The following is a 24897-nucleotide window of genomic DNA, read 5'->3' on the forward strand; positions in this document are numbered from 1 at the left end:
ACTCTAGTAGTCTAGTATATAAGTTGTGTACACTAAACATACTTACAGTTTGACAAGTGTTGGCAATAATATCCAACATCTGAATCGTCCAAAAACATGTATGCAGTACATGACTGGTTGCAGGCACATGAATTTGAAATGCACCATATATGATCTTGATGTGCGTTTTACATCCTAAATCCTTCATTATTTTATCAGGACATATTGGTGAGGACTTTGTTGCCGATCTGCAAGATGGGCTATTGACATCCAAAGTTCATTTTCTTATCAAATCTCTTCTGGAGTACAGGTGAAAAATTTCTTGGACCTTGAGTATGTAATAGTTGACTGTCATTGCTTTTGAAGTAAGTGATTTGGCTACCACAGGAATGCACGTATAAATTATCTCCGCACTATAGTCTAGTCACGACTCAGCAATTTTGACGTTAAAATTTGTTCCGCATGAGTTGGTTTGAGTCCTTGCATATGCCTGTAACAAGATACAAAAAAAAGGTCGATAGAAATGTTTGCCGCCAACAGGTTGGGTGTTACTGACTTACTGTCCTACCAATCACAGTAGCACCTAACCAAGTGCATGAAAGAAATCCAACAGGTTTATAAAATTGGATAGAGCATGCAAAGCATCCGCATGCAAAATTTGCTTAAACAAAACTTGTGTATGTAGAAACAGAAAAGAGAAATCAATATGTGAATAATAGCAGCCTTTCAGGTTGCGGGTTAGACATCAACAGTTGCAATCCACTGCATTGATTTCTACTTTTCGTTTCTCCCTTTACAATATTTTGTTCAAGCTCAGACTTTACATGAACCTAGAGTATTTCATGCTCTATCCGTCCATATTTCGTTGGGATTTTTTATGCATTCTTGTAGGCACATTGTAACAATGGTAGCACAGTAGACCGAACTTCTCTTATAGAGAGAACAAGGGGAAAGATAAATATATTAAGAATACAATGGCTTATAAAAATAATACAAAAACATTTCATTTCATTGCTAATTTTAGATTAAGTCCATTTTTCTTATCAAAATATCATGATTAATCCATCCTGCTTGGGGTGAGACATGACTTTTGTATGTGTCTTGAACCAAGTTCATGACTATGTGAAGATAGAAAATTCTAGATGAACAAGCGAGCTCAATAAGGAAAAAACTTGGGGAAGGTGTTGTTGGAGTATATTGAGCCCGTGTGTATAGAGGCCCATCTAGAGGCCCATGTATAGGCTTTATATATACCCACCCTTCTAGGGTTGGAGGAATACAAGTCATTATTCTCTCCTATTCTCTCTTTCATGGTATCAGACTAGGCTCTGCGCTGCCGCCGTCGCCCATGGCCGGCCGGCCGCCGGCCTCCTCCTCCTCCTCCCTTCCCCTCTTCTTTCCCCCATCCCTTCCTCTGCTCCGAGCCGCGCCTGCGCCGCCGCCCCTTCCGCCGCCGCCTGGAACGCCTGGACCCATCGGGGTCCCCTGCCTGCCGCCGCCGCCGCCGCTGGTTTGCGCGCGGGCGCGGCGGGCGGGGTGGGGGGGCGCGGCGGGCGGATCTGGCGCGGGCGCGGCACTCACCCCTATGCCCGGCGCGGATCCACCTGCTGGGGGCGCGGCGGGTGTCGAGGCCGTCGCCCTGGTGGCGCTCAACCCTATGCCCGGCGCGGATCCACCTGCTGGGGGAGCGGTGGGTGTCGAGGCCGTCACCCTGGCGGCGCTCCCCCCTCTACCCGGCGAGGATCCGCCTGCTGGGGGTGCGGCGGGCGTCACTTCGACGCCTCCCCTGCCCTGCGCGGGTGAGGCGGAGGAAGGGGATGACCCGCCCCTTACTGGGCCGCCCCTTCTTGGGCCGATGCCCCCTGGGCTTCCTCCCCGTGGGCCGGTGCCCCCTGGGCCGCCGCTGCCCCATCCTATGGCCGCCGTGAGCGCCGCGGTTGCTGCTGCCTTCCGCCAGCAGCACGTCGCCGTGATGCCCACGGACGACGCCTGCAGTTTCCAGACCACTGCCGCCGCTGCGGGTGGCACGGGCGGCCCCCACGTGTGCGCATGGCCGCCCCAAGGCGTCGGAGCCGCCCCACCCGCCGCGGACGCCGCGCGCGTGCGCGCCGCCCCTGCTGCTGCCGCTGTAGCCCTTACTGTCGTCGGCACCAGGGCCCTTCCCGTGGGCGCGTGGGCCTCCGGCGCGGGCACCCCTCCTCTGCTCCCGGGCGCGGGCCGCACCGCCGCAGCTGCCGCCTCCCTCGCCGCCGCGCAGGCTCAGGCTGTTGCGCCCGCAGACCTGGCCGCCGCCGTCGCGCCCGCCGCGCACGCCGCGCAGGCCGCGCGGGCCGCCACCTCCCTTTCCGCCGCGCGGGCCATCGCGCACGCCGCGCACGCCGCGCAGGCCGTCGTGCCTAGGGACACCGCGTGGGCCGCTGCCTCCCTCGACGCTGCGCAAGCTGTCGCGCCCGCCGCGCATGCAGCGCCGGCCCAGGCCGCCGCGCTTGCCACCCAGGGGGGAGGGGGCTCTCATCCTCAACCCCAGCCAGCGGCTATGCTCGCCGCTGCTGCTCCCCTGTTCGGGCCGTTCTGGACCCCGTGGGATGGCGTCATCCATCAGGATCCTCGGCATATCCATCCCATGGTGACTCGGCGGATGGCGTCTCAGGCCTCGACACTCTCCGCCACCGAGGGAGAGCCGCGGGTCTCTCCGGTACCCTCCTCTGTCCGCGACGCCTTGGCGGATCCTCACTGGCGTCGCGCGATGGAAGAGTACGCGACTCTTCTTGCCAACCAGACGTGGGATCTCGTGCCGCGTCCGTCTGGTTGCAATGTGGTGACTGGCAAGTGGATCTGGACGCACAAGCGTTGGGCTGACGGCACACTGCAGCGCTACAAGGCTCGCTGGGTTCTCCGGGGGTTCACTCAGCGGCCTGGTGTGGACTATGATGAGACCTTCAGCCCGGTCGTGAAGCTCGCTACGTTGCGCACGGTCCTCTCGCTTGCGCTCTCGCGCACTTGGCCTGTGCACCAGCTGGATGTGAAGAATGCTTTTCTTCACGGCACCTTGTCAGAGACTGTCTACTGCTCTCAGCCAGCGGGATTTGTGGACTCGAGTCGTCCGGATATGGTCTGTCGGCTCAACAAGTCTCTCTATGGACTGAAGCAGGCTCCTCGGGCCTGGTACTCTCGGTTCGCCACTTTCTTGATGACACTGGGATTCACCGAGGCCAAGTCTGACACGTCTCTCTTCATCTACCGCCGTGGGGATGCGACTGCCTATCTGCTGCTATATGTTGGAGTAATGGGCTTGACCCTTTACTTCTAAAACATTAAAAGAATTTAAAGCCCACTATTAATGCTAGGGAATCAATGCTTAATTCCGTACCGGGAATTGAGGAGGATCTCAACCGACTTAAAAGGTGGACTTCGTGTACACCACTTGTGAAGCCGGTAAGAGGAGGACGGTGAACCGCGCGCGCTCGCTCGCCTCGCCGGGCCGTGGCCGTGGCGAGGCGCGGCGCGGCGCGGCGGGCCGGACGGACGGGCGGTGCATGCGCGTGCGCGGCCGGACGTGACGTGCAGGTGCCGGTGCGGTGCGGTGCGACGTGATGTGCTGAGATGAGAAGGATGTTTTGCAGTAAAGAGTATTAAAACAGAGGGTTAATGTCGTCACTAATGACCGGACATTGAAGGCTCTTTACGACGTCCAGGTTCGTTGAACCTGAGGCACATTAACTGCCGCTCATCAAAGCCATTCATGATGTCCAGGTTCGTTGAACCTGAGGCATATCGTGCCTATATAAACCAGCACCCTCTCCTCTCATCCTCACTCATCTCAAGCACTCATCCAGGTACTCCTCTTCAGGAGACCTCTCCCTTCTCCCTCAGCTGCTTTCTGCCTTCCCCACCGCTAGCACTGCGCGCACAGGTCTAGCGAGAGCAGGGCCTCCGGAACCTCTGCTCGCTGAAGGTCCTGCACGGGACGCGGGCAATTAGGTTTTTGGGGAGCGTCTTGACGCGACTGCTCGCTCCCTGAACGACTCCTTCGTCTACTTCCCGGCGTAACCGCTCGTGCGAACGACTACTTCGTCTATTTCCCGGCGTAACCGTTCGTGGGACTGCACTATGAACATCTTCCTGCATCGACATAGTTCGGCTACTTCGAGCAAGACCAGTCGAATAGCATGTCTATTCCAGCTGGTAACGGCGCAACCGGTGCCTCCGGCACTGGTCCCGCCTTGGGGTACTTACTAAACCTACTCTGGTTTAATTCTTTGTTCATGCTTATTAGTGAGAATAACATGAACACATGCACATATCTTGTACACACATTATCACTCATCTATATCATGAAATTGATATTAATATTTGGAATTAAAATATACCGAAAATTGCCTAGATATCTAACACTATATGTCGACGACATTGTGCTCACAGCTTCCAGTCAGCAGATGTTTCAGAGTGTCATCTCCTCTCTGCAGCGGGAGTTCGCTATGAATGATCTCGGTCAGCTCCACCACTTCTTGGGCGTCACTGTTGAGCCTCGCCCGTCTGGTCTTCTCCTTCACCAGCGGCAGTACGCCCTCGATATTCTGGAGCGGGCTGGGATGACTGATTGCAAGCCCTGCTCCACTCCAGTCGACACTCAGGCGAAGCTGTCTGTTGATCTGGGTGCTCCGGTGGATGATCCTACTGACTACCGGAGTCTGGCCGGCGCTTTGCAGTACCTCACCTTCACCAGGCCGGATCTCACCTACGCTGTTCAGCAGGTCTGTCTCCATATGCATGATCCCCGGGAGTCACACCTTGCTGCGCTGAAGCGTCTCCTCCGGTACGTCCGTGGCACTGTGGACCTCGGCCTGGTACTTCACCGCTCCTCTGCTGAGCTGGTGGTCTACACCGACGCTGACTGGGCTGGCTGCCCGGACACTCGTCGCTCTACTTCCGGCTACGCCGTCTTCCTGGGCGGCAACCTAGTCTCCTGGTCGTCCAAGCGGCAGCCGGTTGTTTCCCGCTCCAGTGCCGAGGCGGAGTACCGTGCTGTCGCTAACGGCGTGGCGGAGGCGTCCTGGCTACGACAGCTCTTGGCAGAGCTCCACAGCCCGCTCGTCAAGAGCACGCTCGTCTACTGCGACAACGTCAGCGCCGTGTATCTCTCCACCAACCCCGTCCAGCATCAGTGGACGAAGCACGTGGAGATCGACCTACACTTCGTGCGCGACAGAGTCGCAATCAGCGATGTTCGGGTACTCCATGTCCCGACTACCTCCCAGTTTGCTGACATCTTCACCAAGGGGCTGCCCTCGTCGACCTTCTCGGAGTTTCGATCCAGCCTCAACGTAGCCGGTGGCTAGTTGTGGCTGCCGGGGGGTATTAGCCCTTTGTACTCTACTTGCACTGTCTTCTTGTCCAGTCTTGAACATCGCTGCGCCGGTTGTTCAGACTGCGGGGGGTGTTGGCTTTCTTGTTGTCCAGTCTTGAACACCGCTGCGCCGGTAATTCAGACTGCGGGGGGGGGGGGGGGGGGGGGGGGAGGTGTTGGAGTATATTGAGCCCGTGTGTTTAGAGGCCCATCTAGAGGCCCATGTATAGGCTTTATATATACCCACCCTTCTAGGGTTGGAGGAATACAAGTCATTATTCTCTCCTATTCTCTCTTTCAGGTGTATCGACTAGAGTGGAGTTCTATTGTTATTTATTCATTGCATGTAAAAATTGATGATAATTTGTTTGGGAGGCCAGGGTTCGTGGTGAGGGAGTATAAATAGCCATACACCTGAACTAATATTATCCGACATGACACCTAAATTAGTCTAATCCTAAACCATGCGGCTGACTACATGCAGGTCTGATCTGACCACATGACTTTCTTTTTTTGTTTCTCTACCATGCAGGATAGCTGCATGTCAATGCATTATAGAATGATAATACTTTATGAGGGTAGTTCAAAACTGTCCACCACAACATATGAGACACACCACATTTAAAACAAGGTCACCACAAGAAACAGCCCACAAGTGTAAATTATGAAAAGAACCTGAACTCCGCCGGACTTTTGCACCAGCCTTGCAGCTCTATCTATTTGAATCACTGTGTCTTTTCTGATAAATATATGCTAACTTGTCCAATTAATTTGGAACATGGACCCATGTTGCCAGCTGGATGGTTAGTGCCCACCACAACATGCGAGACGCATCACACTTAAAACAAGGTCACCACAAGAAACAGTCTGCAAGGCTGTAAACTATGAAAAGAACCTGAACTCCGTTAGACTTTCGCACCAGCCTCACAGCTGTCTATTTGAATCACTGTGTCTATTCCAGTAAACATATGCTAGCTTGTCTGATTAATTTGGTATATGGACCCATATGGTCAGCTGGATGGTTACTGTCATGCACCTATCTTGATTCCATCTCGGTCAACATGCTGCTGCTCTGCATATGCCCATGATACAAATTGCTAACGATATGATACTGACAGATATAAAATGTTCCCTCTAATTGTGTACCACAGAATATTTATCTCTCCGTCTATTGCAGACATATGCAGGACTTGAGATGCATTGTTTTTGTTGAGAGAGTTATCACAAGCATTATATTGGAGTCTCTTCTGTCCTCTATACATCAGATGTCTGGGTGGATTGTTAGATACATGGCAGGCAGTGCTGGCAAAAATTGTGGCTTGCAACATCAGAGTAGGAATAAACACATGGATATCATTGATTCATTTCGAAGAGGAAAGGTTTGCTATTAATGATGTCATGTTGTGCTCATGGCCTTCTGTTAATAATTGTAATCTGATGAGGTTGTTCCTGTAGGTGCATCTAATTATTGCCACAAAAATTTTGGAAGAGGGCCTGGATGTGCCAAGTTGTAACTTGATAGTCCGCTTTGATCCATCAGCAACTGTACGCAGCTTTATACAGTCACGTGGTCGAGCTAGGAAGCAGAATTCTGACTATGTTTTACTTGTTAGAAGGCATGTCTTCCAATTTTGAGTCTATTGTTGTTTCCTCAGAAAGTTTTTATTCTTCCAGCTATATGAAATTTGATTTCTTTTTTTTCATCCAAAGTAGACAACTAGACATCATCCACTGAATTATCTATTCACCAATTGAATACCATTTGTGGGATGCAGAACCTGGGGTTGGTTGCGTGATTTTTGGTGTCAGCTCTACATTTCCTGTTTGAATTGTATGTCATGGATCGTTAGTGCTGCTAAATTCTAGTGTTCACATTTTAGTTCCAGATGGCTTAATCTACAATTTGTGATGGTGATAACAGAAATACCATGAAGGATTAGGATTTAAATAGATGCCTGTCTTTTGTTCATTCTAGATTGATTTATTGTTTCTGGTTTAAACTGTCTTGATTTGTTTGCAATCTTTAGAGGGATTTGAGATGTGGGTTCAGTCAATTATTAATTGTCAGTTTACATGACCTTTTAACCTGGGTTACCTTTTGTCGCCAAAAGTTCAACTTGAAGATGTAGTTGGATTTCACATATTCCTTTACATGATCTTTTCCTCTTTTTTTTTTGAAACGTACATGATCTTTTCCTGTTTTGCTGTATCAGGGGAGATGCCAATGCTCTTTCTAAGATGCAGGAGTTTCTCGCAAGTGGGCAAATAATGCGTGAAGAATCTCTGAGATTGGCCTCTACTCCTTGCCAACCTCTTCCAAACACCCTATGCAAGGAAGAATGTTATGTTGTTCAATCTACTGGAGCAGTTGTGACTCTAAACTCTAGTGTTCAATTGATTTACTATTTCTGCTCAAAGCTCCCATCAGATGAGTCTGTTTTCTTTCTTAGACAAGGTTTTCTTATGGTTCATACCAAGAACATTTTATAGCTCAAATATTAACATATCTTACCTCCATATGCCAGGTATTTTAAACCTCTACCAAGATTCGATATTGACAAGGCACTAGGTACATGTACCTTGCATCTTCCAATGAGCAGTCCTGTACGGACAGTTTATGCACAAGGAGAAGTTTCTCTCCTCAAACAGGTTGTTTGTCTCAAGGCTTGCCGGGAATTACATGCCATTGGTGCTCTCACAGACTTTCTCTTGCCGGAGTTGACTGTTCTAGAACATGAACCCGACATTGGTATGCTTATATTTCTGTGTTAATTAATGAAAAAATGAATCTGCTGGTTTATTTTCTCAAGTTGTTGTTAATATGTTTTTCTGTTACATCTTACATAGGTTGGATAATTTTTCACTGAGTAATGATACTTGCGGTTACTTATTTGATTTGTATAGTTGTACTATCTAAAACTGCTAAACTCAAAATATAGATTTTAACTTTTTAAGGGCAACGTGAAAGAGAGGGAGTGGGAGAAAAAATAACTTTCATGTCAACTGGTAAGGTTCAGTATAGATGCACGATTGCGTATTCAGGTACAAGCAATATGCGAATGAATTTCATATGACACATTTCATACTTCATGATAGTGTCAACACATGGTAAATTACAAAGGGGAATAGATAAATATCTATTTTTCTGCCCATGCCAAAATAAAATCGCGCTCTTCATAAAGTTTCCTATTTTATTTACCAAGTTTACCCTTATTGATTAACATTTTCAGTATACCTGAAATGTCTAGGCTTAATAAGTCAAAAGTAAACGCTCACTCATTGAACCCGTACATTTCCAACCGGGTAATATGTTTTGGATACAGACAATTGAATTGGTCTATTATACTAAGATTGCATTTTAACTTTCATAATGTAGTTGTGGAGAAATACAAAGAGGATCAGCCTGACTACTTTCCAGAACAATTAGTGGATAAGTGGTTACATTTTTCTCATCTTGGATTATATTACTGCTACAAGATCTCACTGGAAGGGTGTTCTGAAACTACTCCAGCTGAGATAGTTTTAGTTGTAAAGTCTGATATGGGATCTGACTTCACCTCTAATTCATTCAAATTGTTTGGTGTGCAAGATTATGTAAGTGTTACCATAAGATATGTTGGCATCATTCATCTAAATCAGGAACAGGTAAATTTTGGCCTCACATTATCTTGTTCTGTGATTGTGATACCATCCTTTCTTTGTCTGTTTCATTGATGCAAGTATTTTGGGTCCTCAGTGATTATAACAACACCACCTCTCTCTGCTCAGGTGATTGTAGCTAGAAGATTTCAGACAACCATTCTTTCGTTGATTATTAATAATGACCATTTGGAAGTCAGGGATTCTACTAAGAACTTACTTGAAATGCAAGCATCTCCTGAAGTTGTTTATCTACTTCTGCCTGTAGTTGCTGGAAAAATTGATTGGTGCAGCATGAAATTCTCAGCGTCACCAATGCTTGAATTTACTAACAATGATATGAGACACTGCCATTCTTGTAAAGATACCAATTTAGTGCAGACAAAAGATGGCCCTTTATGCCGGTGCTTGCTTAAAAATTCTGTTGTCTGTACCCCACATAATGGCATGCTTTATGCAGTTTCTGGGTTTCTTGACTTGAATGTAAATTCGCTTCTGCCTCAAAGTGATGGGAATGCTGTTAGTGTTAGCTACAAAACCCATTTTAAAACTAGGTATGCGTTTGTCTTACCAGTGGTATCCTTTAGTTGGCATTCTTCATTAGGCTGTATAATGTATCTTATATATCTTGTTTCTAATATACATTCTCCAGGCATGGCCTCGATTTAACATGTGAAGATCAACCTCTCTTGGCTGCCAGAAAGCTTTTGAAAGTGCGGAATTTCCTCCACAAGGGCGACTGTAAAAAAGAAAAAGGTTCCTTTCTAATGAGAGCAATTAGTTTGTGCCTGTTGCTATGCATCGTCTTGGTATTTACTGTTACAAATGAGCAACTCATCTATGACCATACCCAAAGGGGGCAGAAAAGGTGATGTACAAAGTGCATATAGCACCCTACACTATTGAGTAATTACAAGAGGTGTATATACATCTAACACCCCTCCCCTCAAACTCACGGTGGGTCAACGACACTGAGTTTGGAAACAAAAAAGCTATGTTGCACCCTAGTTTGAGCCTTTGTTAAGAAATCAGCCAACTGAAACTCTGAGGGCACATAGTAAAGAGCCACCACCTCATCATGTACTTGCGATCGCATTTAGGAAGCATCAACAGGATAACGAGCAATATTGATCGCACCAGGGCTGTCAAAGGATAGAGGAGTCGGTGAGGAAGTCATCACACCGAAATCCTCAAGTAGCCACTTGAGCCATGTGACCTCAGCCGTCATGGTCGCCATAGCCCACAACTCAGCCTCACCACTGGACTGGGAAACTGCCGTCTGCTTCTTGGTTTTCCAGGCAATCAAGGAGGACCCAAGAAAAACACAATAAGCCAAAAGGGTACGACGATCAGAGTGATCACTAGCCCATGTCGCATCAGAGTACGCCTGAAGTTGAAGGGAACTAGAGCGAGGAAAGAACAAGCGGCATGAGATGGTGCCACGAAGGTATCGAAGAACACAAGAAGGTGAGCGTAGTGGAACTGTGTGGGAGCAAAACGAACTAACTCAGGATATGAATATCATGAGAAATGTTAGGACGAGTAATCTCAAGGTAACAAGGCTCCCAACAAGGTGACGATAGCGAGTGTGATCATCAAGGGGAGCACCATTAGTAGACCGCAATGGGAGCGGCACGAGAGAGAAGATCATGAATGTACTTCTCCTAGGAGAGGTAAATGCAATCAGGCATGGAAGAGACCTCGAGATCAAGGAAGTAACAAAGAGGATTCAAATCAAATATCAAGAATTTGTCACTAAGATGCTTCTTCACAAAGTCAATGAATTGATAATCGTCACTAGTAATGATCATATCATTGACATAGAGAAGCATGCGACAACGAGGGGAAGTGTGGACAAAGAGAGCAGGGTTGTGGTCATTGGGCTTAAAATCAGCATCAATGACAGCAGTGGAGAAGCGCTCAAACCAGGCTTAAGGAGCCTGCTTGAGGCTGTAGAAAGAGCGACGCACCGGCAAACCATTCCATTCGGGATAGTGTATCCCAGAGATGGATGCATGTAGACCTCTTCACGTAGCTCACCATTGAGAAATACATTCTTGACATCAAGCTGGGAGATGGACCATTGTTTGACAGAAGCAACGAGAGGAGTCCGGACTGTGGTCATATGAGCAACGAGAGCAAAGGTCTCATCATAATCACGACCTTGCTCCTGCTGAAAACCACGAGCCACATGACGAGCCTTGTAGCGCTCAAGGGAGCCATCAGAGCGAGTCTTGATCTTGTATACCCATTTGCAAGTAATAGGAGTCAGCTGAGGAGGCAAAGGTACAAGGTCCCATGTGCTGGTGTGCTCCACGGCAGCTATCTCCTTAGCCATGGTGCTCTGCCAATTCGGGTGGACAGCATCCTCTTCGTAAGTGGCTAGATCAAGCGATCCGAAGGATGGAGAGTACTACGATCACGAAGAGCATATCGAGAAGACGGCTCTGGAGGAAGTCCAAGGAGCGATGAAGAAGACTCAAGTGGAGGGGGAGGCCTCGGACGACAAGTGTAGACGTGAGTGATCTCACAAGGTGGTACCTCCACTGGTGTAGGCCTAAGGAGCGACGAAGAGGACTCAGTGAAGAGGGAGGCCTTGGATGACGAGTGTAGACATGAGTGATCGAACAAGAGGACACCTGTGAGGCGGAGGTGAAGGAGCTAAGGAGCAGCGGTGGGTGAAGATGATGAGGTGGAGGTAGGTGGAGCTGATGGTGGAAGAATAGAGGATATATATGGCGAAGATGAGGTATGTAAGCGAGACAGCGGAAGAGACAAGAAAGAGAGACTCACCAGTAGTGGTATTAGGGCCAGAGTGGGAGCGATGATAAGGACAAGACTCATCGAAGGTGACATCCTGAGATATCCTCATCCGATGGGCAACAGGGTCGTAGCAGCGATAACCCTTGCGCTCCGTACTGTACCCAAGAAAAAACATACTCAACTGACTGAGCAATTAGCTTGGTGCGCTCAAGAGGAGGGAGAAGAACAAAGCAGGCACACCCAAAACAACGAAGATGACTGTAGTTGGGTGGATGGCCAAACAAGTGCTCATACGGGGTACAACCCTAAAAAACCGAGGAAGGCTGTCTATTGATGAGAAAAACAGCAGACAGTCTCAACCCAAAAGTGAGGTGGAAGCTCAGAGCAAAGTAGTAAAGCACAAGAAGTCTCAAGAATGTGACGATGCTTGCGCTCGGCAGCACCATTCTGAGCATGGGCACCAGAACAAGAAAATTGAGGAAGGGTACCCTGGTCAGCAAGGAAGCAACAATGCGCAGTGGAAATGTATTCACTAGCAGAATTGGCACAAAAAGCACGAATGGGAGAATCAAACTAAGTGCAAATCATAATGGCAAATTGCAGGTAGATAGATAGAAAGTGGCCACGTGAGGAATGGGAGAATCAAACTAAGTGCAAATCATAATGGCAAATTGCAGGTAGATAGATATAAAGTGGCCACGTGAGGACATAAGATAGATCCAGGTAAAGCATGAATAATCATCGATAAAATTGACATAATCGGAGTGATTGCCTTTCGAGAAAAAAGGAACAGGCCCCCCATATATCAAAGTGAATGAGATCAAAAGGATATTGCGATACAGAATCACTAGATGTATAAGGGAGTTGCAACTGTTTACCAAGTTTGCAACCCATAGAGTGAAGTGCAGCATCACCAGACACATCACCAGACACATGACTTAAAAGTTAAAACACCATTGCCCACAAGAATGAAAAGCCTTGAACCTGAGAGATGGCCAAGGCGATGACGCCATTGAGAAAAGGTTGGTGAAGCAGTAACCACAAGGGCAGGTGAGCTGGATGAGGGACTTGCCACAGTGAACGAGGGACGGCGAAGCTAGTCAAGCTCCCAAAGACGCTGAGAACCATGACGCCTAGGCCTAGTTCCTATTAAAAGCCCCATGCAAGGATCCTGAACACAACAAGAGTCCAACTCAAGAATGATGCGACATCCATAATTAGTGATCTGTCTAGCAGACATCAGCTGCATAGTGAGGTTAGGGACATGCAAAACTGTAGGCACATGAAAGGAAGACGTCGAGAGAACACCTCGTCCAGCAACTGAAATAGAGGTGCCATGAGCCGTCTGAACAACAAGAGGGTGATCAACAGAGGACAAGGAAGATAGCTGGGTAGAATCTGCCTTGATAAGGAGGCAGTGGTGGTGTACGGTGTACCAGAAGCACGAGCAGTAGTTCCAGAAAAGAAGGAAGTAGCAGCATTGAGGCGATGGAATGGTGTGAGCAACGCCTGCTCTAAGGTAGAGCCACATACAGTGGTAGAAGAGGCCAGGCTCTCTTCTTGACCCTCTCTCCTCTTTTTTCTTGGGCTGCCCCTTGGGAGGGAGGCAGAGGGCAGGCAGACAAGGAAATGCAGAGCAGAGAGCGGATCAGAGAAGAGAAGAGCATACATAGAGGCAAAGCACATGCAAGAATCAATTAATGCCAAATGTGGGTAATAAATAGGGGCAAACATGGTCATTTTATCTTCTTAATTTGTCATAGAATTTCTAGGATAAGTTGTTTTTTTTGCGACGGAGGAGCAGTAGTTCCAGAAAAGGAGGAAGTAGCGGCATTGAGGCGACGAACAGCGTGAGCAACTCCTGCTCTAAGGCAAAGGCACATATAGTGGTAGAAGAGGCCAAGCTCTCTTCCTGACCTCTCTCCTCTCTCTCTCTCTCTCTCTCTCTCTCTCTCTCTTTTCTTTTAAATTTTTTGCTTAGGCTGCCCCTCGGGAGGGAGGCAGAGGGTAGGGAGGGAGGCAGAGGTCAGGCAGACAAGGAAATGCAAAGCGCAGAGAAGAGCACACACAGAGGCAATGCAGAGCAGAGAGTGGAGTGGAGAAGAGGCAATGCAGAGTAGAGCGGAGCGGAGCAGGACACGGTGGCCGCCGCCACTGGGGCTAGGCATGGCGGCGCCGGGCCAGGCGTGGGAGGCGGAGGGCCGCGCGGGCGTGGGAGGGTGCAGGCTGCACATGAGAAGGGAAGGGGGGAGGAAAAAGGAAGAGGGTGGAGCTGCCTTCGCCGGCCGGCGGTGCAGGCTCACCTTTGACTCGCCGGCGCCTCACCGGAGACGGTGGGATTCTAAACCCTAGGCTGTGATACCAAAGGGGTCAGAAAAGGCGATGTACAAAGTGCAGATAGCACCGTACACTAGTGAGTAATAACAAGAGGTGTTTATGCATCTAACATTTACACCATGTGCTAAGTCAATTAGTTTCTGCTTAAATCTTGAGGTAAAAACACTTGCAAAACTATAGCATAACTGTTATGGTAGGACAAGTGTATGAAAGGTGCCGTCGTGGCTGAAGAGAAGACAGGGCACGCGCCCACTACGTCGTAGCAGTTTACTCTATGTTTGAATTTGTATTTCCCAAGTCAGTTGTAATCAAACCTATAACTATTGTATCCAGTGGCTAATGGAAGTTATGCTAGAGATCAATTAGATCTCTTGGCGTCCCGCACGTCTTTGCCTCTGTTCCTGCGCGCAACCTCTGTTCTTGCCCGACGCCGCCCGCCAGGACGGCGTCGCGCCCTCGCCGTCGCCGGGAGCCGAGTCCCCGGCCGCCCGTCCACCATAGCTACGCTCTACGCCGCTCGCACTCTGACATTTTGGTATCAGACGTCTCCTCGATGTCTGGGACCACCGCCGCTTTTTCGTCCGTAACCGCCACCGCCGCGCTTTCTTCCGCACTCGCCGTCACTTCCGCCTCCGGCGTTTCGCTGCCGATGTCCGCCGCTTCCACCGCCGCCCACCACCAACCTCCACTACCCCCACCGCCTCCAGACCAATCCGCCTCAACGGCATCGGCTTCCGAGAGCTCCTCTGCTCTGAACACCCTCACATCTGCCATTTATGGCCTTCAGCGGCAGATGAGCCAATTCGACACTCGCCTCACAACCGTGGAGGGCAGGTCGTCGGGAGTCACCGCCGAATCCTCGCTGACCATGCGCGGCATCGCCCAGACCGCTCCGCCACAACCGCCGCCAGGGTACCCACTCCTCGGCATGCCGGGGTACGGCGGAATCCCACCTCTGCAGCCTTCACCGTCGGTCATCATCCATACCGACGCCCCACACCGGCCAATTCCCATCACCCAGATCCTGTTTCCCCACTCTCCATCCCAAATTCCAACCTTCCAGCAACCGCCACAAGATCATCTCGATGACCATGATGATGGTGCTGCCGTTCCGCGCTATCACAAATTGTCCTTTCCAGTCTTCGACGGCAAGGAAGATCCAATTGGCTGGCTTAATCGCTGCGACCACTTCTTCCGCGCGCAGCGAACTCGTGAAGCCGACAAGGTGTGGCTGGCATCCTTCCATATGACTGGCGTCGTGCAACATTGGTTCTACATGTTGGAACGCGATGCCGGCGACATCCACGCCATCACCTGGCCTATGTTCAAGTCCTTGTGCCAGCAGCGTTTTGGACCCCCACTCGGCACAAATCATCTAGCCGAGCTTGCGAGGTTGCCATTCCGCGGATCGGTCTCCGATTATCAAGAGACATTCCAGATGCGCTTGGCGCATGCGGGACCACTATCCGCGGCACAGCAGGTTCAGCTCTTCACTGGGGGGCTGCCGCAACCGCTTCGCACTGATGTCGAGTTGCACGCTCCTCAGGACCTGCAGAGGGCCATGGCTTTGGCGCGCGCGTTCGAGCGCCGGTCGTCCTCGCTGCCATCATCGACTTTCAGTCGCACACCAAGGCTACCGCCTCGTACCTCACCAATGCCACCTACTATGGCTGCACTGACAGCGTCGCCTCAGGCGACAGCTCCAGTGCCCCCTCAAGGTACTTCCAGACCGCTTCGCAGGTTAAGTCCTGCTGAAATGGCCGAGCGTCGACAGCAAGGACTCTGCTACAATTGTGATGAGCAGTACATCCGCGGCCACAAGTGTCCCAAGCTTTTCTATCTGGAGGTAACTGATTTTGATGATCTTGATGACACTGAACACACAAGCACAGAAGAGCATGAGGATCAACCGCCTGTCATTTCATTACATGCCATTGCTGGACTCACAACCAATGACACCATGAAAGTGAATGTGAAAATTGGAGTCTGTACTATGTGCACTGTTGGATTCAGGCTCTTCGTCCAACTTCATCAGTTTGGAGGCAGCAGACCACATTGGCTTGCACCTTCATGACAGTAATGGAGCTAGTGTCATCGTCGCCAATGGTGACCGAGTGGCATGTCGCGGCCTCGCTCGTGATGTGGCAGCTCGCATTGGTTCTGAATTCTTCTCGGTAGAATGCTATACCATTCCACTTGACTGCTTTGACATGGTACTTGGCATTTCTTTCCTCAAGACATTGGGGCCTATACTCTGGAACTTCAATGAACTATGCATGTCATTCTGGCATCGTGGGCATCGCGTAGTGTGGAGAGGCATTGGATCGCCACAATGTGCTAAATCACCTCCTGGTCACATTCACGCACTGTACACTACAGAACCACCCTTGCTGGAATCACTATTGACCTCTTTTCAAGATGTCTTTGATCCACCCACAGGATTGCCCCCAGCACGTGATTGTGACCACCGCATCCACCTGCTACCACAGTCAGCACCAGTAGCGGTTCGTCCCTACCGTTATCCACAGCTGCAAAAAGATGAGCTTGAAACACAATGTTCAACCATGTTACAGCAGGGAATCATCAGACCGAGTACTTCTCCATTTTCAGCACCAGTTCTACTTGTTAAGAAACAAGATAATACTTGGAGATTTTGCGTGGACTATAGAGCTCTCAATGATATCACGGTCAAAGACAAATTACCAATACCAATAGTTGAAGAGCTCTTGGACGAACTCCATGGTGCCAAATTTTTCAGCAAGTTGGATTTACGTGCGGGATATCATCAAGTTCGAGTACACCCCAATGATGTGGAAAAGACAGCATTTAGAACACATCACGGTCACTTTGAGTTTCTGGTGATGCCGTTCGGGTTAACTAACGCCCCAGCAACATTTCAAGCATTGATGAATTCAGTCCTGCACCGATTTCTCAGAAAATGTGTCTTGGTATTCTTTGATGACATTTTAATTTACAGCAATTCATATTCTGAGCATCTCCAACACTTAAGAGCTGTCCTTTCTACACTGCGTGATCATAACCTCCATGTTAAGAAATCCAAATGTGCATTTGCTACTCAGTCAGTCACCTATTTGGGTCATGTTATATCAGCTTCTGGAGTAGCAATGGACAGTGACAAAATTTCTGCAGTTGAATCATGGCCAACACCTAAAACAGCTAAGGAATTGCGTGGGTTCCTTGGGCTTGCAGGCTATTATCGACGTTTTATCAGCAACTTTGGAACTATAGTTGCACCTTTGACACAATTGCTGAAGAAAGATTGTTTCTCCTGGTCAGATCAAGCATCATTAGCTTTCTCTGCTCTTAAAAAGGCCCTGTCATCTGCACCAGTCCTGCAGCTCCCAAATTTCAGTGAGTCCTTCATTGTTGACTGATGCTTCAGGCTCTGGGTTTGGGGCAGTATTGCACCAACATTCTGGTCCTCTAGCCTTCTACAGCAAACCATTTGCGGCCCGTCATTTCAAACTAGCAGCTTATGAAAGAGAACTTATCGGGTTGGTTCAAGCAGTCAGACATTGGCGTGCATATCTTTGGGGCAGAAAATTCATAGTCAGAACAGATCATTATGCTCTGAAATTTATGCTTGATCAAAGGCTTTCTACAGTACCCCAGCACCAATGGATAAGCAAGTTATTTGGTTATGACTTCATTGTTGAATATCGGCCTGGTCGCCTAAACACAGTGGCAGATGCTCTTTCACGCCGTGTACAACCACAAATGGAACTCTCACTTCTGTCTGGGCCTTCATTCCAGTTATTTGCAGACCTCAAAGCTGAACTAGAAAGTACTGCAGCCCTATGTGAGCTTCGGGACAATATCACAACAGCTCGTGGCACTGAATATAGCGTCCAAGATGGCCTGATCATGCATGGTTCTCGTGTCTTTGTACCCAGCAATTCAGCTCACATAGATAACATTTTGCAAATGGCTCATACAGCTGGGCATGAGGGAATTCAGAAAACTCTCCATAGATTACGCCGTGACTTCAGCATTGACAATGACAAACAAATTGTTCGCAGTTTTGTCAAATCTTGCACAACCTGCCAACGAAACAAAACTGAAACACTTCAACCTGCCGGCCTACTGCAGCCATTAGAAGTTCCTTCTCAGATCTGGTCCGACATCTCCATTGACTTCATTGAGGGACTTCCCAAAGTAAATGGCAAAAGCGTCATTCTCACAGTGGTGGATAGATTTTCCAAGTATGCACATTTTATTGCACTTGGCCACCCATACACGGCAACTTCAGTAGCTCGTGCATTTTTTCAAGACATCGTGCGGCTGCATGGATTCCCAACATCTATTGTCAGTGATTGCGATCCTGTGTTCACGGGCCATGTGTGGCGCGATCTCTTCAAGCAGGCCGGAGTGCAACTCTGCATGAGCACGGCATTCCATCCACAAACAGACAGGCAGTCAGAAGTTGTCAACAAAACCTTTGCTATGTATCTCAGATGCATTACAGGTGACCTCCCTCGGGCATGGTTGGATTGGCTCCCTTGGGCAGAATTTTGCTACAACACAAGCTACCATACAGCTCTGCGCACTACACCATTCCAAGTTGTTTATGGTCGTCCACCACCACAAGTGCTTCCTTACAATGCCAATTCAGCTCGTACTACAACTGTTGACACACTACTGCAAGAACGAGACATATTTCTCGCCGATGTCCGTGAGCGCTTGCTTCAAGCTCAAGAATACGCTCGCCGGTATTATGATGCCCATCACTGTGCTGTGGAGTTCCAAGTGGGAGATTGGGTGTGGCTCCGGCTACTACATCGTCCAGTGCAATCCCTCATTCAAGGATCACGCAACAAGCTGAGCCCAAAATATGCAGGCCCCTATCAGATTACAGAACGCATTGGACCACTAGCTTATCGGTTACAGCTGCCAGAAGGAGCTCGACTTCATGATGTATTCCATGTGGGTGTTCTCAAATCATTTCATGGTACACCGACTGCTGCAGCACCTTCCCTACCACCTATGCAACATGGGCGTCTCCTGCAAGACCCAGAACGCGTTCTCAAATCACAGCTCCGCCGAGGACAGTGGCACATTCTTGTCCAGTGGTCTGGCCTACCCCCAGCAGACACTACATGGGAGTCCGTGGACAAGTTTCGCGAAGCATACCCCGACTTCCAGCTCGAGGACGAGCTGTTTCCTGAGGGAGGGAGAGATGTTATGGTAGGACAGGTGTATGAAAGGCGCCGTCGTGGCTGAAGAGAAGACAGGGCACGCGCCCACTACGTCGTAGCAGTTTACTCTATGTTTGAATTTGTATTTCCCAAGTCAGTTGTAATCAAACCTATAACTATTGTATCCAGTGGCTAATGGAAGTTATGCTAGAGATCAATTAGATCTCTTGGCGTCCCGCACGTCTTTGCCTCTGTTCCTGCGCGCAACCTCTGTTCTTGCCCGACGCCGCCCGCCAGGACGGCGTTGCGCCCTCGCCGTCGCCGGGAGCCGAGTCCCCGGCCGCCCGTCCACCATAGCTACGCTCTACGCCGCTCGCACTCTGACAATAACTGACTCGAGACGTCCACGAGTACACTATGGTCTTTGGAGGGGCATGTTGACTGTCAAGCAACATTGACCAGATGATAGAAGAGGCAAGGGTTGCAAGAGTGTTAAAAATACCTTTTCTATCGCATATGTTGTTACTATGGAGGTTTTTATTTGATGTGCTATCGCAAAACTATAAGCTACCTATAATTATCTATTGTATAACAGTTTAGAACAGAACATTTTCAAGGATATGCTGACAGCTTATATCTGCTCTGATGACACAGCTTATATCTGCTCTTATTCACTTCTCGTATAAAAAAAATTATTCAGCATTTTGCATATTCTACAATACAGCTCTATTAAAACCATAGTTAATTGGTTACATCAGAAACACGAAATATGCCACACCTTAGCTTTTGTTTTTTTCTTTTCAAAGGTGGATAAATTTGAATGCTTATATCTACTTGAATTTAATATCGCACGAAGGGTTGTGCATGTAAACTCTTGATACCAGACTTAATGCGTGCAAGCATATTTCAAAAAGCCCCCAAAACTACATTTGTCTTCAACTCTAAATTACTCTATAAGTAGCGTTCTGGAGAAAGTAGTGCTTTTCATGATTCTCTCAAAGATTGTAGAAGCTGAACAGAGAATAATGGAGATATTATAATCTTAGTGAGGGAGTTGGAAGCTGTGTCCGTGTGGGAAGGCTGGTTGGCATGTTTGTTTGTTTGTGGCTTTACGAGCTGCAGCTTTTCGCTGGGTGTCCTGAGAAGTTGTTTGTCTAGCTTTTTGTTGGGTAGACTAGTTGCCTGGATTCTAGTTGTGGGCCAAAAGGTATCTGTAATATAATATTCGTACATTTATCCTCTTGACTTGTAACTTTTTAATTTTTTTTAGTCTACTTAAAATCTCTTGTTTGTTAGATGGCTGACTCCATTACCCCTTTTCTTTGTTTCAGAAACTAGCAGTAGGAATGCTGTCGAATTGCCACCTGAACTCTGCATAGTTGTGATGTCGCCGCTGTCAGCACATACTCTGTACAGCTTCTCATTTATTCCTTCTATAATGTATCGTATCCAGTGTATGCTTCTTTCTGTGAAGTTGAAAAGCCAATTGGGTCCAAGAATGCAGCAGTTTGACATACCAGCACTAAAGGTTTGCATTATGTTGCAATTCTGTTTTATGTACAGCAATAACTTCAATAGTCTAACTGCTAATAAGCCGGCTTGTTACACTTTACATATGCGAACAAAGCTCTTGGTTTTCAATATAAACTGTATCAGTAGTCTACACTGGAAATTGTTCTGGCCACTTCTTCAGATGAGTACCATTAGTTCTTGTCATATATTTCCTTTTTTTAAAATGACTTGTTATTATTTTTCATCCCCTCGTTCAAAAAATATTATATTTCATCCCCTTGGGATTAGTCTAGGATGAGTGCTACTGTTTTCGGTTGCCGAATTTGCAAATAGGAACTAGCAGTATTGATACTCCCTCTGATAGAAAATATAAGTTATTAGTCTCCAATATGACATTTTGTCTAATAATACCTACAAATTTACAAATATTTTTCGTACATTTTTACGATGAATCTAAGAATGCTGACCTTATGTTGTTAATATTTTACATTTTTTAAATTTTTAGCTATTTATGGTCAAAGCTAAAAAGTTTGACTTAATAGACTTGTATTTGGGATCAGAGGCATCTTAAAAATTGATCAACATGCTGGATACATGAGTTGCCTCATATTCCCCTTTAAATTTTCAGTAATTGGAATGCCAGAGGCTTATCATTTGTTGTCACGGGCATGAATATTATCCTCTATGCACTTTGTCTGTACTAGACTTTTCTTTATGTTTATCGCTTCTGTAATGACTTGCAGATTCTGGAAGCGCTAACAACAAAAAGTTGCCAAGAGGAATTTTCACAGGAATCATTAGAAACACTAGGGGATTCTTTCCTCAAGTATATTTCAACTCAACACCTTTTTAGCAAATTCAAACATCAGCATGAGGGAATGCTAACAAAGATGAAGAAAAATTTGATCTCGAATGCAGCTCTATGCCAGCTGGCCTGCAGTAACAATCTTGTGGTACTCTTTACTTCTTGGTTGGGAGTCTTAAGTATTTTGTAGTGCATTACGTCTTGGTTAATAATCAACGATCCCAAATCCTCCAACATCCATTCTCCAAATATTCCTTTCAATCAAAATATTAGTTATTTGCAATATTGACGTGTCAAAATATTCCTTCCAAGGCTGCCTGAAATATTTAAAAACTGCTTAATAGCTCCTTAGTAATCAGTGGCCAGTGAAATGTGCCCCAATGTTCTGTTAAGACTTATTGCTGTCAATTATCTGCCTTTTCTTGTTGTATAGAGTATTTATCTGTACCTTTTCTGGTTTCAATCGTTGTGCCTTTTGCTTTGTTTTCAGGGATATATTCGGAGTGAACCTTTCAACGCAGAAACATGGATCATTCCGGGGCTTAGCTATGACACATGTGGTAGTAGTAAAATTGCCATCATAAATCCCAATATGTATAGTCTGATGAAACTGAAACCGTCTATTAAGAGTAAGAGAATTGCAGATTCGGTTGAGGCCTTGATTGGGGCCTATCTTAGTGCTTCCGGTGAGCAGGCAGCATACATTTTCCTAAAATCTTTAGGAATGGATATAGAGTTTCACAACATGCCAGTTGAAAGGAAACTTACAATCAAGTCCGAAGAGTTCATTAACCTGAGAAGTTTGGAGGAGATGCTTTGCTATAATTTCAATGATCCTTCATTGCTGGTGGAAGCGCTGACACATGGTTCGTATCAGATTGCTGGCACTACAGCATGTTATCAGGTTGATATAACCTCCAAACACTTCTCTGTTTGAGCTTTAGTAGTTACCATTTGTTTTCGAGCACTTCACTGTCTAGTCTAGTGCAAAGGCGTGAATCCAGTACTATAATGTTGCGGTACCTCTCTTATAGTAATCATTTTTTTTTTGCAGTCTCTTATTCCGTCACAACTTACTGCATTGGAATGAAAATGTGAACTCACAATGTTGGGTGGGGGGTGAATGTATGTAAGGGTGCCATGTTAAAAGCATTATTCAATTCAGGGGAATGTACCATAATGCCCCTTCATTTAATCCGTAATGTGGGGACAGGAAGGGCATATTTTATAGTAGAAAGACGGTTGAGTAATATTCACCTGCGGTCCATAAACTTGTCTGGGGTGTTGTCTAGGTCCCTGAACTATTAATTTGTAGAATGACCCCCCCTATAGTTACTAACCGTTCCCCAAGGCTTAAAATCGCTCTATTTAGTGCTGATCTGCCTACATGGCATCCGTGTCACCTAATTTTTCCATCTTATATTGCTATTGGGCCCCATATGACAACCACTTAAAAAGTTTAAAAATCAATCAGGACCCACATTTCAAACCCGAACATCTTTTCCCATTTTCTCTCTTGGCGGTTGGGAGGGAGAGAGGGGAGGAGGGAGGAGCCACATAGGCAAGAATTTGCTCATTGCTATATTTGGACCCAGGTGGCACAACCAACAAGCTTAGGGACCCAAATAGTTTGGTGATCTAGGTGACACCCAAATAGGTCGGAGTCTGCTGGTGTCTTTACTCAAAGATAATTCATGGCCTCATATCCAAGCAAATAATTCATAGCCTCATAACAATGGATGCCAAACACTGTAACAAACTTGAACTGTATGTTTTGAATATTCTAGAAGTACATGGGTTCAAGCAGCCAGTAAGTTTAGATTTAACTCACAGTATGTTTGGTGGATCAATAAGTGTACTGGATGCTATTACTTCCATTTGAAACTCGAGTAATAACAAGTTGAAACCATGAGGTAATGAAATACGCTATTGTGTATATCAATAAAATATTTGAGTTGATGCACAATGGCATATGCCCTGCCCTGGAATGTCCAGGTAATGGGATACCACCTTAGTTGCAATGCCTTGGTGGGTTATCTTCCCCAGTCATTTTTTAATGCTATATTGATTGCTTTCTGGACTATCTAATATTTAAGCATATGTTTTTATGGTAATACACTGCTGTAAAGAATGTATAGTAAGTGATCTATACAAGGTTCAGTTCATTTCTGAGCCTGTAATGGTTGAGCATAAACACTACATGGGAACACCCAATAGTCCATAATAATAACAACCTAGCATTTCTTGTGACTACATTGCATGAACTGAATAGTAAGCTTTTGTCTTAAATGATAACACTGGACATTTTAGTTCGCACAGTTATCTTATGCATCTTAGGAAAAGAAAAGTAGCTTAGAGACTTGGTTTTGTTGTTTCTACATTAGCACTGGAAAGAATATTTTTCTTTATATTATGTATCATCTATACATAATTTCAATATTATGCATGTTGCTTCTGCTATATCGAAGTTTGTATCAAGCAGTATAAATTTAACGGTTTTATTGAGTTATGGCTTTCTTACACCTGTGCAGCGGCTCGAGTTTCTTGGAGATGCTGTATTAGATCATATTTTCACCGACTATTTCTACCATCGCTACCCTGAATGCACTCCACAATTGTTGACGGATCTGAGATCTGCTTCTGTGAACAACTATTGCTATGCTCATGCAGCGGTTAAAGCAGGATTACATAAGCATGTTCTTCATTCATCATCTGCACTGTACAAAAGGATGGATGACTACCTTCACACTTTCAAGCAGTCATTTTCAGGTCCATCATATGGCTGGGAAGCTGGCATCGGTCTACCCAAGGTTCATCTTCTCAACTGTCAGTTCCTTCTGGGTCGATGATATTGTGGATTTTTTTAGCACGTTAATAGTTCTTTTTTTTAGCATGCCAGTAACAGGCATGTAATGTATAGATTTTTTTTTCTGAGCCTAAGTGGTAGTAACTGGCTACCTCAATTTTTAATTTGTTTTCACTGCACTGTAACAAAAACCAACCTTTTTAATCAGGTGATGAATAAGGTGTAAGTGCTAACAAGTAGAAACTTTTCTCTAACAATCCTAACTAATGCCAGACAGAGCTGTTAGCGGTTCATGCCTCAGCCTGTTAGGCCTTAAAATTGAGATTGGTGTTGGTGCATGTGAAAACGAAATGCCCTTTAGTCTTGCGAATTTATCGTTTTGTGCTTGATGTAATGCTGGTAACCCCAGCTAAATGGTCCTTTGATCCAAATAAATAAATAAATGAAGATGCCCTAACATAGTAGGATACTGGTATTATAGTCTCGATCACATTTGGAGGCAATAGATGTAAAATGACAAAATAACATGAAGTATTGATTAATCTTGGGAAAT

The 24897-nt window shown here is 46.8% G+C and overlaps 1 protein-coding gene and 1 long non-coding RNA gene across 2 annotated transcripts in view; both read left to right on the forward strand.

Moving 5' to 3' along the window:
- LOC120688524 (endoribonuclease Dicer homolog 2a-like) overlaps nucleotides 1–24897 on the forward strand; it is a 29766-nt gene that overhangs the window by 4238 nt on the left and 631 nt on the right. The window contains exons 8-19 of the mRNA XM_039970873.1: nucleotides 199–289; nucleotides 6504–6705; nucleotides 6782–6942; nucleotides 7540–7758; nucleotides 7852–8075; nucleotides 8703–8971; nucleotides 9095–9519; nucleotides 9618–9721; nucleotides 20553–20749; nucleotides 21477–21686; nucleotides 22029–22442; nucleotides 24070–24348. Coding sequence (XP_039826807.1) covers nucleotides 199–289; nucleotides 6504–6705; nucleotides 6782–6942; nucleotides 7540–7758; nucleotides 7852–8075; nucleotides 8703–8971; nucleotides 9095–9519; nucleotides 9618–9721; nucleotides 20553–20749; nucleotides 21477–21686; nucleotides 22029–22442; nucleotides 24070–24348 — 2795 coding nt within the window. The remainder of the gene's footprint in view (nucleotides 1–198; nucleotides 290–6503; nucleotides 6706–6781; nucleotides 6943–7539; nucleotides 7759–7851; nucleotides 8076–8702; nucleotides 8972–9094; nucleotides 9520–9617; nucleotides 9722–20552; nucleotides 20750–21476; nucleotides 21687–22028; nucleotides 22443–24069; nucleotides 24349–24897) is intronic.
- LOC120688525 lies at nucleotides 9729–14453 on the forward strand. The gene is made up of 2 exons (XR_005681153.1): nucleotides 9729–12331; nucleotides 12406–14453. It is a non-coding gene; the product is annotated as an uncharacterized LOC120688525 (long non-coding RNA).

The sequence above is a fragment of the Panicum virgatum genome, chromosome 9N (genome assembly GCF_016808335.1).
Source record: "Panicum virgatum strain AP13 chromosome 9N, P.virgatum_v5, whole genome shotgun sequence".
Taxonomy (NCBI): Eukaryota; Viridiplantae; Streptophyta; class Magnoliopsida; order Poales; family Poaceae; genus Panicum; species Panicum virgatum.